Source organism: Conger conger, chromosome 2, assembly GCF_963514075.1.
Source record: "Conger conger chromosome 2, fConCon1.1, whole genome shotgun sequence".
Lineage (NCBI taxonomy): Eukaryota > Metazoa > Chordata > Actinopteri > Anguilliformes > Congridae > Conger > Conger conger.
In genome coordinates, this window is record NC_083761.1 from 32,124,951 (window position 1) to 32,140,368 (window position 15,418).

General features: G+C 40.7%; 1 protein-coding gene across 1 annotated transcript in view; it reads right to left on the reverse strand.

The window, feature by feature from the left end:
• gpr179 (G protein-coupled receptor 179) overlaps positions 1–15,418 on the reverse strand; it is a 339,778-nt gene that overhangs the window by 13,653 nt on the left and 310,707 nt on the right. The window contains exons 8-9 of the mRNA XM_061230418.1: positions 14,412–14,650; positions 1,294–1,432 (exon numbers count right to left, since the gene is read on the reverse strand). Of these exons, the coding sequence (XP_061086402.1) occupies positions 1,294–1,432; positions 14,412–14,650 (378 nt within the window). The remainder of the gene's footprint in view (positions 1–1,293; positions 1,433–14,411; positions 14,651–15,418) is intronic.

Below are 15,418 nucleotides of genomic sequence, written 5' to 3' on the forward strand. Positions count from 1 at the left end.
TTGTTATTAAATAGATAATATGTTGCAATCATACAATAACAAGGGAGGAACGAAGACAGATTAGGGAGTAGACAATTGCACAGACTTAAGGAATGCAGTGATCGTTAGAGGGCAAGCGCAAACACTTCGCAGAATTAAGCTACTGAGCAGTGCAGGAATAGGAAGAATGTTAATATGTTAGCTACATGATTAAACTATCCATCCATTATGTTGACCCGCTTATCCAGAACAGGGCTGGAGCCTATCCCAGCATACATTGGGCGAAAGGCAGGAATACAACCTGGACAGGTCGCCAGTCCATCGCAGGGCACGCACACCATTCACTCACACACTCATACCCACGGGCAATTTAGACTCTCCAGTCAGCCTAACCTGTATGTCTTTGGACTGTGGGAGGACCCACGTGAACACGGGGAGAAAATGCAAACTCCACACAGGCCAACCGGGATTCAAACCCAGGACCTCCTTGCTCTGAGGCAGCAGTGCTACCCACTGCACCATCCGTGCCGTTAGTTAGACAAGCATAACATGAACGGAGAGAAAGCGGGAAGCAAGTAAAGCAAGATGGAGAAGGTATCGTGGGAAACTGGAAAATTTGTAAAACAACCAAATAGTGAATCACACAGATAGGGTAGTGACTCAGGCTCAGAACTACATAAAGACACAGACATCACAGGGGAAGACAAGTGCGATGAACAATGAATGTAAACGGAAACCATGAATATGAAAAATAATAACGTTACAAAAACACAGAACCTGACAGTCCTGATTATTCCTGTAGTCAAAAATGTTAAAGAACAGTACTCATGTTATTTTGGGTATGTCAAGCTTGTGATAAGAAACGGGGCAATAATTAAGGGGTTAACATTTTCTAATACCGGAGATAAACACAAAGCTGCCCAAATACAAAATGTCCTTTTTTATGTATATAAAAATAAAATCACCTGCAATAGCAGAGACTGAGGGATTACTAAGGAAACAGTTGCAATGTAAAAAGTCAAATAAATGAAATGCCCTCATTCGCAATTTTGGGATAGGAAATATCCATAAATAACCACATATAATACGGCATGCTTAGCCAACACATCCAGAATTAGAAATAGATATGGAGCAATATAGCAAGGGAACCACAAGTAAAATAAAACTTACATTTACTGATCAAGAAATATAGATAGTGATCAATGACATAGCTGCAACTTCATGCCATATTAATGGCAAAATTGTGTAGCAGAGTGAGAATAAAGTGTTGTTTCTATAGAGTAGTGCATGATGAGTTTTGACTCTTGCCATTACCGGAACAGATGAAAGATGGATGAGAGCAGCAGTTCATTGTGGATGGCGATGCCCATGTAACGTGGCTCATGAAAGGCAGAGGGGACGATCCTCACAGAATTGCACAGAAAGCTACCCCAGCACAGGAACAGTACCTCCGCTGGGGACAAGAGAGAAAATCAACATAAATTAGTCATTTATGTGCTGAAACACAGCAACGGTTACACCATATTACCATGGATGTTAATGTTAATACAGCAAATAATATGCAGAAACCCGGTAGAGATACATGTCTTTGCATTCAACCAATTTAGAGTGGAGGCAAAAAATGTGACAAAATTCAATTAATTCAAATTCAATTAATACCAAAATCGCATTGCTGTAGATCAGATCTAACAAACTACTAAATGTAAAAATTTGAATTGTTCTAAGCGATTGAGACAGCTTCAATTTCCTGGTTCCATGAATTGCTAATGGGGGCAGCATGAATCCAGTTCATGGAGGCTGCCATGTTTGGTTGTGGAGCTGTTATGGCACCAGACAGGACTGGATGATTATGTTCAAGGGCCCTAGTCCCCACCCATGTTTGTCCATAGTCTTGCTAAAGTGAATAAAGCACCATTTTTAGTGCTTCAGAAGAGCTAGTTGTAACCTAACCTGTACAGGGATTGCAGATAGAAATTACCTGTTCGCTCACGTTGTATTTGGTACAAAGTTTCCCTGTATGATTGATGTACTTGTACATGGTCCCAGATAAAAATAAATACAAAAAAACAAACCTACAACTATCCCTTCTCCAGCACTGAAGAGTAAGACTATGAACATCAGTCACCCCAGTTTTTGGCAGCTGATCCAGGCATGAAGTATAAAAAGAGTCAGACAGCAGTTGCAACAAGCTAAGTTAACAAAACTAGCAAGCTAGCTAAAGTTACTGTAAAACGCACCGGAGACGATACAAACTACAACGGTTAAAAAACGGATCAAACCCTAGCTACGTACATGCAAACAAAGTAGGGGAGAGTGGGGTTCTGACACTGTTCATTTCTTCAAAACAAGAGGCATTACCTCAAAAATGGCATAGCTCTTTTGTGTTACTTTTTGAGGGAGAACTTCCTGTTTACATGTGGTCCAAATCATACTAATCTGAGGTGAGGATAATTAAATTATTTTTACTTTCAAAAGTAAAAATAAATTCAGCATGAATGTTCAAAATAATATATTTGTACTGAGTATAGGAGAGAATAAAGTGTCTTTAGCTACAGTCTTATGATAAGCTGACCTTGAGATATAACACTAATTGGCACATAAGGTATGGTAGTTTTTGGCAATGACTTTTCTCCACTATTAACTGACATCTCAAAATCATTGTGATATTGTATAATCAGCGACTTGGTTTCTTGTCATAGTACTAATGTTATCGTAAATTGATTATATTTACAATATTACATAAACACTCAGTACTACTTTATTAGGTAGACCTGTACGCCAGCTTGTTAATGCAAATATTTAATCAGCCAATAATGTGGCAGCACCTAAAAGCATAAAAGCATGAAGACATGTGAAGAAATGTGAACTGTGAAGACATGTGAACTGGAGTCCCGCAGGGCTCGGTTCTTGGGCCTCTCCTCTTCTCGCTATACACCATGTCTCTTGGTTCTGTTATCTCTTCCCACGGCTTTTCTTATCATTCTTACGCTGATGACACCCAACTCTTAATTTCCTTCCCCCCCGACACCCAAATTACCACACGGATCTCTGCCTGCTTGGCTGATATCTCTGCGTGGATGACTTCCCATCACCTGAAGCTCCACCTTGCCAAAACTGAGCTTCTCTACATCCCTGCTAAGTCCTCTCCGTCAATCAACCTCTCATTGACTGTTGAGGACTTTGTAGTTTCCTCCTCCCGTACGGCAAAGAATCTTGGGGTGACTCTTGATAACTGCCTCACCCTGGCTCCACAAGTATCCTCCACTGCCAGAACCTGCAGGTTCTTTCTGTATAATATACGCCGTATCCGTCATCTCCTGACTGAGAAAGCCACCCAGCTCCTAGTCCAGGCGCTCGTCATTTCCCGCCTGGATTACTGCAACTCCCTCCTAGCCGGTCTCCCAGCATGTGCCATCAAGCCCCTCCAGCTGGTCCAGAATGCTGCAGCCCGCCTGATCACCAGTCAGCCCAGGTCATCTCATGTCACCCCGCTTCTCATTGGCCTCCACTGGCTTCCTATTGCCGCACGCATCCGTTTCAAGGCCCTAGTGTTGGCATTTCAGGCTGCAAAGGGGACTGCCCCACCTTACATACAATCCCTGATCACTCCCTACTCCCCAGCTAGACCACTCCGGTCTGCCAGCTCTGGTCGCCTTACGGTTCCCTCTCTACGTGCACCTGGCGGTCGAGCTGCACGTTCACGCCTGTTTTCCGTTCTGGTTCCTCAGTGGTGGAATGACTTGCCTACCACTGTCAGAACAGCAGAATCCCTCCCCCTATTTCGACGCAGACTCAAAACCCACCTTTTCAAACTCTACCTTAGTCCTCCCTCCTGATTTCCCCTGCCCCTCCTTTCTGATATCCCTATCCTTGTCTAACCCCCGCCCGCCCCCCCCAAAAAAAAAAAAAAATGCACTTCTGATGACAACTATGTTTAGAACAGCATTTCCTGTGTATTTTGCTAGTTTCTGGATGTGATGCTCTGACTTATGGTAGAACCTATGCACTTGTAAGTCGCTTTGGATTAAAAGCGTCTGCCAAATGACTAAAATGTAAAATGTAAATGTGATCTAAGTGACTCTGACCATGGAATAACTGTTGGTGACAGACAAGGTGGTTTGAGTATCTCAAAGTGCTGATCTGGGATTTTCACGCACAGCAGTCTCTATAAAACGGAAAACAAAAATACATCCAGTAACAACATGATGATCAAAGTCAGCATGGACAGGAGTCACTTAGTTGAATCCATGCCACAAAGAAGTCAGGCTGGGAGCAAAGGAAGAAAGGTGTGCCTAATAAAGTTGTCACTGTCACGTTTCAGGTCTGTCTCGCCATGTTTTATGTTTATTCATGTTGTCTTAGTCACGTAGTGTCTTATCATGTATTATGTTAGTCTAGGTTCGTCATGTTGTTTAGTTTATTTCTTGTTACGATTTATTTTCTCGTCATGTCTAGTTATGTTTCGTTACGATTATATTACCTTGTTATGTTGAATGGTTATCGTCTTAGTTTCGTTTTGTATTATGTTTTGATTTATGTTTATTGTTACGTTAACTGGTCGTTGTTTATGCATACACTTTTACATGTCTTTCCGCAAACCTTGCGTTCCGCCTTTTCTCTCTCGCTCCTTCTGTCATTCACTCCCTAATTATTTCCATTTGTCTATTTACTAAAACGACTAACGCTAGATCAGGATTGGGTAGAAACTAACAAGACTAATCATGTGTTCATGTTACCTTACGTTTCTCGTGCATGTCATTTACTAATTTACTAATGCTAGGGCAGGATAGGTTTATTACTAACGATTACTAATCTCCTTGTTAAACTTGTCATCCATCGCACCTGTTTTCCATTTCCTTGCTACGCTCTAACTAATTGTCTACACCTGTCTACACCCGCATTTATAGCCCAGTCGCGCAACTGTTCTTCGTGAAATTGTCTGCCTCTTGTTATCAAAGCAACTCTTGAGCGTTACATTATTTGATTACACGTTACGATCCAAGCCTGTTTTACCGACCATTGATTATTGATTTCTGTTTTGTTGACCATCGTTTGTTTTTGACCACGTCCTCGCCTACCGATTTTGTACTTTTGCCTCGCTGTTTGTTTTATGGTTTTGACTTCCGCATCGCCCACGACTACGCCTCTGCCTGCCGTCCGTCTGTTCATCTGCCCCGCTGACAGCTCTCCTGCTACCGGACCTCCCTGCACGTCTACCGACTACGAGTTTGCCTCTTCCCTCGGCACCGTGCTTTTTGTTTGTTTACTTTTTGTTTGGCTGGATCTACGTGTATGGACTTTGCTTGTGTTGACTACTCTCCTGGGATTCGTCCCGAATAAAGCCCTGAGGGGTCTTTATATTACTATTGTTTCTGAGTCGTGCATTTTGGGTCCAACCCCCACGCACCCGTCTCAGTCACTGAGTGTAGGTTTAAATTTCAGATCATTTGTTGAACAGTGAAGAGAACCACTTGCCAATTTTTCATCAAATAAATGCATGGAGTTTTCTTCCCAGTCTTGCATTCCTTACTTCCTGCTTTCTCGCTAGTTAATGTTGTATAGCACTATACTTACTGATAACTACTTATATAGATATTGTACAGTAATAATTATATGAACACATTAGTATGTCTAACTAATTAACTAACAGTCACTTATTTGGGGTATTTTAGATTTAAGCACGTAACTAACTTACTAACGTTATCTCCAGCTTCTATTCTGTTCTATAGCTTCACCTTCCTATGCTATCACTGATTACTTGCTTAGTTTCAGCAAAGTGTACGCACCTGTCTCTCGCTATCACTGCGTGTCCTAACTCAAATGTGCTCTCCCTAATCCAGAGCCGTCTGTATTACGTGTTGGTCTATGTGCATCCAGTCCACGTTTTCGTTTCGTTTGTGTCATTACCCTATTATCTTTTCCACCTGTTGTCTATTTGTTTAGCCCACCTCACTCCCATGCCATACCTAGTTTGTCACCTTCCTTCATGTTTTTAAACTTCAGTCTCTGCCTTGTTCAGTGTCAGAACGTTGATAAATTTTCAGTAGCCGATTACCAGTAAGCCTGATTATTTGAGATTATTGAACAACACCCTTTGCCATTGATTCTGAGTTTGCCTTAGCCTTCTGTTTCATTTGCCTTTCTGATTATTTGGTTATTTTTATTTTTATTTTTTGCCTAGCCCTTTTTGTACTTGATTATTGACCCCTGCTTTGTTTTTGACTATTCTTTTGCATCTCGATTGTGGCATTGTCTGAACTCTGATTGCCTGGCTTGAAATTGGACTGAATAAAGACAATGTGTTTGCATACTCCCTGGTCTGTGTCTGGGTCCTCTGAATGGTACATCACAATATGTAAATGGAAGAAAAGCCTGCACACTCCAAACACACCTTTAATAAGTGATATGCACACTAGTACAGGGAAAATGATTTAATTATTTCTGGATCTTCTTCAAGACACAAAGTGACCTTACAAAAAAGGTTTTATCTTCTACTTTTTGACCATAAAAAATTCCCATTGCATGAGGATTTTGATATTTTATACTCCAAGTACATTTGGGTTGCTGACCTTGTTGAACTATAAAGATTAAATGCACTACTTAAGAGTTTTCCCAGCTGGAATGCAACGACTTTGATACTCAATATCTCAGAGTATCTGCTGAAAAACGCAGATAGAAGCGTATACACTAAGCGTTTACAATTTCAGCCTTTATTTCCTGGTATTTATAGATAGATGTGTTAAAATACTTAGAACATAACAGCTTTGGTATCAGACTACCCATTTTTTTAGGTGAGTAAAAGTATTGTTGCTTTACCCTGGCAAATATGTAGCATTCAATAGTGTGAACTGCACATACAACATCGAAACATGTCAATTATGGTTTGCCTAAGGACGCTTCTGAATGTCATGAACTCAGTTTGACAGGCAAATTTGTTCATTCTAATATGACGTGAACGCAGCATTCAGCTTCGTTGCTATGGCTTTACATTACATTTACAGCTTTATTAGAAGATTTGAAGCATGGCCGCATAATAATTTTGTTTGAGACTTGTGACACCTGCTTCTGGCTCTCTGCAAGGACAGGGAAAACGTAGCCATAGGCTATTACTGTCACCCTCTGGTACAATTTCATATAACAACGTCTCCTATGATTTGCCAATGCATTCCTCCAGCAGCTTGTCGAAATGGTAAACTAATCAGCAAGCTCATTAACATAAATACAGATACATTTCATAAAAATAAATTAAAGAAAAGTTGCTAGCTAAGTAATAATATGTACACATAATCTATGGTTAGCGGAGCTGAAACGGTTGCCTTGCAGACATCATGTAGTGACAGGAACTGGCGGAGAACCAGGAGCGACTAAGGATGATACCTTCTAAGCGGACACGCTAACGTGTTCGCCACAAAATCCCGGGAGATAAGGGAACAGGGAGAAAACAATATAGGGGGAGACTTCTCCCGGAAGAGGAACAGAAAACAACCCGGAGACAAATTCCGACCAAATTAGAGGTCAAGCCGAAAACGGCTATAAGAAAATGAAAGCAACCCTTGAAAAACAGGGCGAACAACCCAACCAAAATAAGTGCTTAGGTCATGAGCACTGAAACCCCAGACCGGGGGCCAAAATAAAAGTACAACCTAGTAAAAAACACTAGGCATGCAAAAGCAAAGAACCTTGAGAACACAGCTCAGGAAAACCACAAACCAAGCTAGAAATAAAAAGAACCTTTAGGAAGGCGTCAGAAGTGCACACAGCACTAACAACCTGATCGCCTTCCTTACCTTTTCTTTTAAGGGAGAAAGAAACCTGAACCAGCACGATACCTGACTCAAAATCACAGAGTCTACCGCGTGCTTACCAGCTTGGTGCAAGGGCGACAGAATGCCAGCGAGGGCTTTAAATACCCTCAGGAGGTAGGCTCCCCTGGCACTAATGAGGGCCAGTTGAAAATAATGAAGCTCTGCCCCCTGGTGGCCACAACCGGTCACTACCTCCCAACCCTGACTGTGGGAAGAAAAGTGCCAAGTGTGAAACCATTTTCTTTTTACCTGTTGCATAGTGCGTGTTACTTGAGAGTTTACAACAGCTAGGCTATATAGGCAGGCTTTAGTCTTCGACAGCTCTGACAATTCACTGCTTACACTATCGAAATAAAATACACAAATCAGCCAACAACCCGTTTAAACCAGTTTTTCATGATTAAAAATGCTGTAAACTGTAACACTTAATATTGCATTATACAATATGCATACTTACAGTGCATCCGGAAAGTATTCACAGCGCTTCACTTTTCCCACATTTTGTTATGTTACAGCCTTATTCCAAAATGGAATAAATTCATTTTTTTCCTCAAAATTCTACACACAACACCCCATAATGACAACATGAAATAAGTTTTGAGATTTTTGCAAATTTATTTGAAATAAAAAACTAAGAAATCACATGTACATAAGTATTCACAGCCTTTGCTCAATACTTTGTTGATGTACCTTTGGCAGCAATTACAGCCTCAAGTCTTTTTGAATATGATGCCACAAGCTTGGCACACCTATCTTTGGCCAGTTTCACCCATTCCCCTTTGCAGCACCTCTCAAGCTCCATCAGGTTGGATGGGGAGCGTCGGTGCACAGCCATTTTCAGATCTCTCCAGAGATGTTCAATCGGATTCAAGTCTGGGCTCTGGCTGGGCCACTCAAGGACATTCACAGAGTTGTCCTGAAGCCACTCCTTTGATATCTTGGCTGTGTGCTTAGGGTCGTTGTCCTGCTGAAAGATGAACCGTCACCCCAGTCTGAGGTCAAGAGCGCTCTGGAGCAGGTTTTCATCCAGGATGTCTCTGTACATTGCTGCATTCATCTTTCCCTCAATCCTGACTCCCAGTTCCTGCCGCTGAAAAACATCCCCACAGCATGATGCTGCCACCACCATGCTTCACTGTAGGGATGGTATTGGCCAGGTGATGAGCGGTGCCTGGTTTCCTCCAAACATGACGCCTGGCATTCACGCCAAAGAGTTCAATCTTTGTCTCATCAGACCAGAGAATTTAGTTTTTCATGGTCTGAGAGTCCTTCAGGTGCCTTTTGGCAAACTCCAGGCGGGCTGCCATGTGCCTTTTACTAAGGAGTGGCTTCCGTCTGGCCACTCTACCATACAGGCCTGATTGGTGGATTGCTGCAGAGATGGTTGTCCTTCTGGAAGGTTCTCCTCTCTCCACAGAGGAACGCTGGAGCTCTGACAGAGTGACCATCGGGTTCTTGGTCACCTCCCTGACTAAGGCCTTTCTCCCCCGATTGCTCAGTTTAGACGGGCGACCAGCTCTAGGAAGAGTCCTGGTGGTTCCAAACTTCTTCCATTTATGGATGATGGAGGCCACTGTGCTCATTGGGACCTTCAAAGCAGCAGAAATTTTTCTGTACCCTTCCCCAGATTTGTGCCTCGAGACAATCCTGTCTCAGAGGTCTACAGACAATTCCTTTGACTTCATGCTTGGTTTGTGCTCCGACATGCACTGTCAACTGTGGGACCTTATATAGACAGGTGTGCGCCTTTCCAAATCATGTCCAATCAACTGAATTTACCACAGGTGGACTCCAATTAAGCTGTAGAAACATCTCAAGGTTGATCAGTGGAAACAGAATGCACCTGAGCTCAATTTTGAGCTTCATGGCAAAGGCTGTGAATATTTATGTACATGTGATGTCTTAGTTTTTTATTTTTTAATAAATTTGCAAAAATCTCAAAAAAACTTTTTTCACGTTGTCTTCTAATCTTTTTGAAATATTTTTTAAATATAAAAAAATGTATATCCGTGATAGATCATGAACACCAGTATGTACCAAGACATTTATATTTTAAAAAAAGCACTATTGCACTATCATTGACATGTTTATGCAGTTTAAAGCATTTTTAATTGTGAAAAAACTGGTTTAAGCAGGTGGTTTTAATGTTATGGCTAATTGATGCATGTTTTTGGCTTGTTGACTTGCTTTAACAGAACTTCTATCTCCGGTTCAGAGAAGTTTTTTTCTGTTTTGACTATCTCTTTAAAAAGACGAAACTCAACACGAAATATATGGTGTATTAGGGGTGTCAATTTATGCTAATCACAAATGTTGTGCATGTGCCTTTGATTTACGATTACTTGGTATTTATCAACATACACACATGGATACGAAAAAAAGATGTGTCTACCGCTCTTTCATGAATCTGTCGAAAGTTCTTAGTACGTTTCCGATCACACATACATTTGCACACAGATTCCCGAAAATATTGATAAATAGGGCCATTGTTACCATAGCTACATCCATGATACACGCTCATCTGAACTGAATTTTCACAAGCTAGCTAATTTAGTACATCAACTATCGATAGCTAAGGTAAGGACACTGACTTATCCAATAATAATTATTGCTAGCTAGCTTGCCAAGTTAAGATAAGAGCACAAATATAATAAATATAATGTCCTTATGAAAGCAAACTAGCTAGCTAACATTATCGATAACATCATCTTATGAAAGCAAACCAGCTAGCAAGCCAACAAAATTAATATGACCAGAAATAATCCAATAGTCCTTAAAAAGGCACTCTAATTTAATTTGAACCTAACGTTAGTTAAATATTTCCATTGTCTTGCCTGTAGGCCAGGGGCACTAACTATGGGTCACGTTTCACGGATAGGGGAGTGGTTATCCTCATGTGACACACTACGAGGAGAACATTCCCAACTGGTTGAAAATAGGACAATACATTGAACATGCGACTTCTCAAAAACTTTCATCGAGTTTCTTCAATGCCCTCTTGTGCAAATAGTATATAACAACCTATCTTGGACAAAAAATAAAAATTCAATTTTTAAACTTCAGGGGCATGGTACAAACCAATATATTTCAAACTATGTAAGCTAATTAAGTAGTATTTTTCTCGCAAAATGAACATAGCCTGACCAGCTAAAATGAGAGAGGAACTGGCAGGTATTACAAGAAAAATAAAATTAATAATAACATTAGACCGATTTTGCCCATGGGTATGAGTGTGCGAGTGAATGGTGTGTATGCCCTGTGATGGACTGGCAACCTGTCCAGGGTGTATTCTTGCCTTTCGCCCAATGTATGCTGGGATAGGCTCCAGCCCCCTGCGACCCTGTTCAGGATAAGCGGGTTAGGATAATGAATGAATTAATATTTTCAGCATAGCCGAGAGCACTTAAAAATGTGCCTGTCCAAGTGCAATACAGTATCTGCAGGGTTCCCTCCACTTTGCAAGGTGCACTTCTATTAATCGCTGGAGGTAAATGATCAGAGGCACCCATAAAGATAACATTATCTTGTCATTCTGAAAAAAAAGACATTCCCTTCTTACACAGATGGCTCGTTCGTCAACAAGAGATTTGCTTACAATAGCTGAGGTAATTTCTGCTGTCTGAGTGTGATTTCATCGGGTGCTTTATATAGGCTACGTACATGTTATCCTCATAACTTTAACCTTAAACCTGGTGTTTTGCAGGTTTGTGCTTAGGACACTGCTGTCCCAGCAACAAGCCCACCTAAATTTTGAAATTCCTTTATGAAACCGAACCTCTTGACTGTATATGAAATAGGGCCCAGAAAACCCAGGGTTAGTTCTTAGGTTAGCCGAGTGGTTTCCTAACTCGGTCCTGAAGTACCCCAGTGTATGCTGTTTTTTGTATTCTTTCTTTTCATCTTACAATGTATAATTTATCTTAAACCACATTATGGCAGAAATAGCTTGAAGAATAAAATGACCATGTTCATTATTAGGCTAATTGCACCATCTTGTAAACAACTACATCAGAAGAGGTAACAAATAAAAGACAGAGGCTAACTAATAGGCTCATAATTAGTTAGTTGAACATGTATTTAATTTAATGTTTTTTAATGTATCAACACAATGCAGGTTTGCCTTGTTATCACCTGCTTTGTCTTTGATTTCTTCATTATCTTCCAAATGCTTAGGTTGTTAGGTTTAGTGTTTTAGGTTAGTGTTGTATCCACATACAACATGAAATGACATAATGTCAGAGTCAGTGTAGGCCAATGCAACAAAACGTTTACCTGTGTAACAAAGCCATAGCAGTTTCAATACGCATGCTGAGTCTATTACGATTCGGCAAAAACAAAAAAATATTTATGGCAAAAAAGATTGACGTTTTAGATTTTTTCCAATGCCTATGTCCAAATAGAAGACTTTATTTGGAGAAATTCCAAAGAGTGAATATTTCAAAAGAAGACAGTGAAAACACCTTGGATTCCACAACATAGGGCATTTTCAGTTATATTTTATATCAGCGAGCCTGCTTTTGAATGATGAATAGCATGTGAAATTGTGGACTTATTGATGGGGGTTGGGTAATTAACAAAAACTTGTCAAATGGACCTCAATGAATATATTAGCATACAATATGTTATCATTGTGATTATTGTACTTATTATTTGCAAGCTTCTAAACATGGTGCTGTCAGAGGAGAACGCTAGGAGAGGGAGGTTGAAAGGGAGAGGTCTGGGGAGGGTGACAGGCGGGGGGAACTGTAAAAATGTTTTTCAAGATAAAAAGTGTAGTAATATTATAGAATGGATAGGGCTAGTCTATTGGTTAGTTTGTGTTCCAGCCATGCCAATATCCATGATATACGCATGCCTAAATGGAATGTTCACATTTAATATTACTCCGCATTTGTAGATCACCGTTATCTACTTTGTAACAAAAATTAACTGAATATTACTCCACGTTTGTAGATCACTCTTATCTACAGTGGTGTGAAAAAGTGTTTGCCCCCTTCCTGATTTTTTTTATTTTTATTATTTTTTTTTTTTTGCATGTTTGTCACACTTAAATGTTTCAGATCATCAAACAAATTTAAATATTAGTCAAAGACAACACAAGTAAACACAAAATGCAGTTTTTAAATGAAGGTTTTTATTAAGGAAGAAAAAAATCCAAACCTACATGGCCCTGTGTGGAAAAAGTGATTGCCCCCTAAACCTAATAACTGGTTGGGCCACCATTAACAACTGCAATCAAGCATTTACGATAACTTGCAATGAGTCTCTTACAGCGCTGTGGAGGAATTTTGGCCCACTCATCTTTGCAGAATTGTTGTAATTCTTCAGCCATTCAGAGGTGGACTTGCTGGTGTGTTTTGGATCATTGTCCTGCTGTAGAACCCAAGTTCGTTTCAGCTTGAGGTCATGAACAGATGGCCGGACATTCTCCTTCAGGATTTTTTGGTAGACAGCAGAATTCATGGTTCCATTTATTACAGCAAGTCTTCCAGGTCATGAAGCAGCAAAACAGCCCCAGACCATCACACTACCACCACCATATTTTACTGTTGGTATGATGTTCTTTTTCTGAAATGCGGTGTTACTTCTACACCAGATGTAATGGGACACACACCTTCCAAAAAGTTCAACTTTTGTCTCGTCAGACCAGAGAGTATTTTCCCAAAAGTCTTGGGGAACATCAAGATGTTTTCTGGCAAAATTGAGAAAAGCCTTAATGTTCTTTTTGCTCAGCAGTGGTTTTCGCCTTGGAACTCTGCCATGCAGGCCATTTTTGCCCAGTCTCTTTCTTATGGTGGAGTCATGAACACTGATCTTAACTGAGGCAAGTGAGCCCTGCAGTTCTTTGGATGTTGTTGTGGGGCTTTTGTGACCTCTTGGATGAGTCGTGGCTGCGCTCTTGGGGTAATTTTGGTTGGCCGGCCACTCCTGGGAAGGTTCACCACTGTTCCATGTTTTCGCCATTTGTGGATAATGGCTCTCACTGTGGTTCGCTGGAGTCCCAAAGCTTTAGAAATAGCTTTTTAACCTCTTCCTCTGATAGATCTCAATTACTTTCTTTCTCATTTGTTCCTGAATTTCTTTAGATCTCGGCAAGATGTCTAGCTTTTGAGGATCATTTGGTCTACTCCACTTTGTCAGGCAGGTCCTATTTAAGTGATTTCTTGATTGAGAATAGGTATGGCAGTAATCAGGCTTGGGTGTGGCTAGAGAAATTGAACTCAGGTTTGATAAACCACAGTTAAGTTATGTTTTCACGGGGGGGCAATCACTTTTTCACACAGGGCCATGTAGGTTTGGATTTTTTTTCTCCCTTAATAATAAAAACCTTCATTTAAAAACTGCATTTTGTGTTTACTTGTGTTGTCTTTGACTAATATTGAAAATTTTTTGATGATCTGAAACATTTAAGTGTGACAAACATGCAAAAAAATAAGAAATCAGGAAGGGGGCAAACACTTTTTCACACCACTGTACTTTGTAACAAAAATTAACTGAACATTATCATCATCCCGAAGCTAGTAGCCTACCACAGTAAAACAAAATGAGTGATTTTAAAGTGTCCTTTGACCCTCTTGGGGATTTGGAAAGGAGTAGGAACAAATAAAATACAATTATGTCACTCACCTATGGCCATCATGTAGTCCCAACGGTCCAAATCACACAGGATGAAGCTCTGCCCTTCTGATGTGGTGGAGGTAATCAGCAAGGGAACATTGCGGTCACGATTCTGTAGTACTCCAGCCGTCCACGCAGACAAGAACCAGCAGACTGTCAGCACAATAACCCCCAGCAGCCTAAACAGCCGCATGCTGGATATGTCGGGTATCTTCTGGGCCGTATGTGACAGAAACACCTTCAACACTCTTCAGGAACAGAAACATAAATGTACTCTCACTCATTGTCTTATCATTAACAGGATATAGCACACAGCACCTCTCATCAATCATAGGCATAAGAGTTGTACATTGTCATGCACTGAAGGACAAACTTCACTATTCCTAATCAGGGTCATGACATTACTTTGCATAAATGGCATTTTTTGAGGGGGGGGAGTGTTGATAATGGGGCCACTATGGGGGCTGGTGGCTATCCCAGGTGGGCACGCAATGGAAAACATCCTGGCCAATCTATTGCATGGTACAGTGGTTTCGTGTTTCATTTGGTGGTTTCTCTGACCAGGAAAAAATAATTGCACGGTTCCGACAGTAGGGTAGTCACATTGCATTTGCAGGTGGAGAAGTCATTTGTAACAAGATTGGTCATAATCCATAATGGTTTAGGGTTTGCTTTTCACACAAGCACCACCAGGTAGCAAATGTGAGGGTATAGGGTATATCTTCCGCCACAGCATTTAACCTTGCACTGGCATCTTGTATATAACTTTCTTTTGCTGTTTATGGATGGTGTGGCAGACGTTTTCGGTGCCATTGAGCTTAATCAAATTATTTGTTTTTTATCGTTTTATTGACCAAAGAAGATTGTATGGATTAGTGGTATTGGTTGAGTTCACATGTGCACACACACACACGTACATTCTAAAGCTCCATCTTGCCCTTCCTACATGAAATTAACTTTATCATATATTGCTCCTAATGTTACATCCCTGTCCGGGTTCAGTAGAAAATATCAAC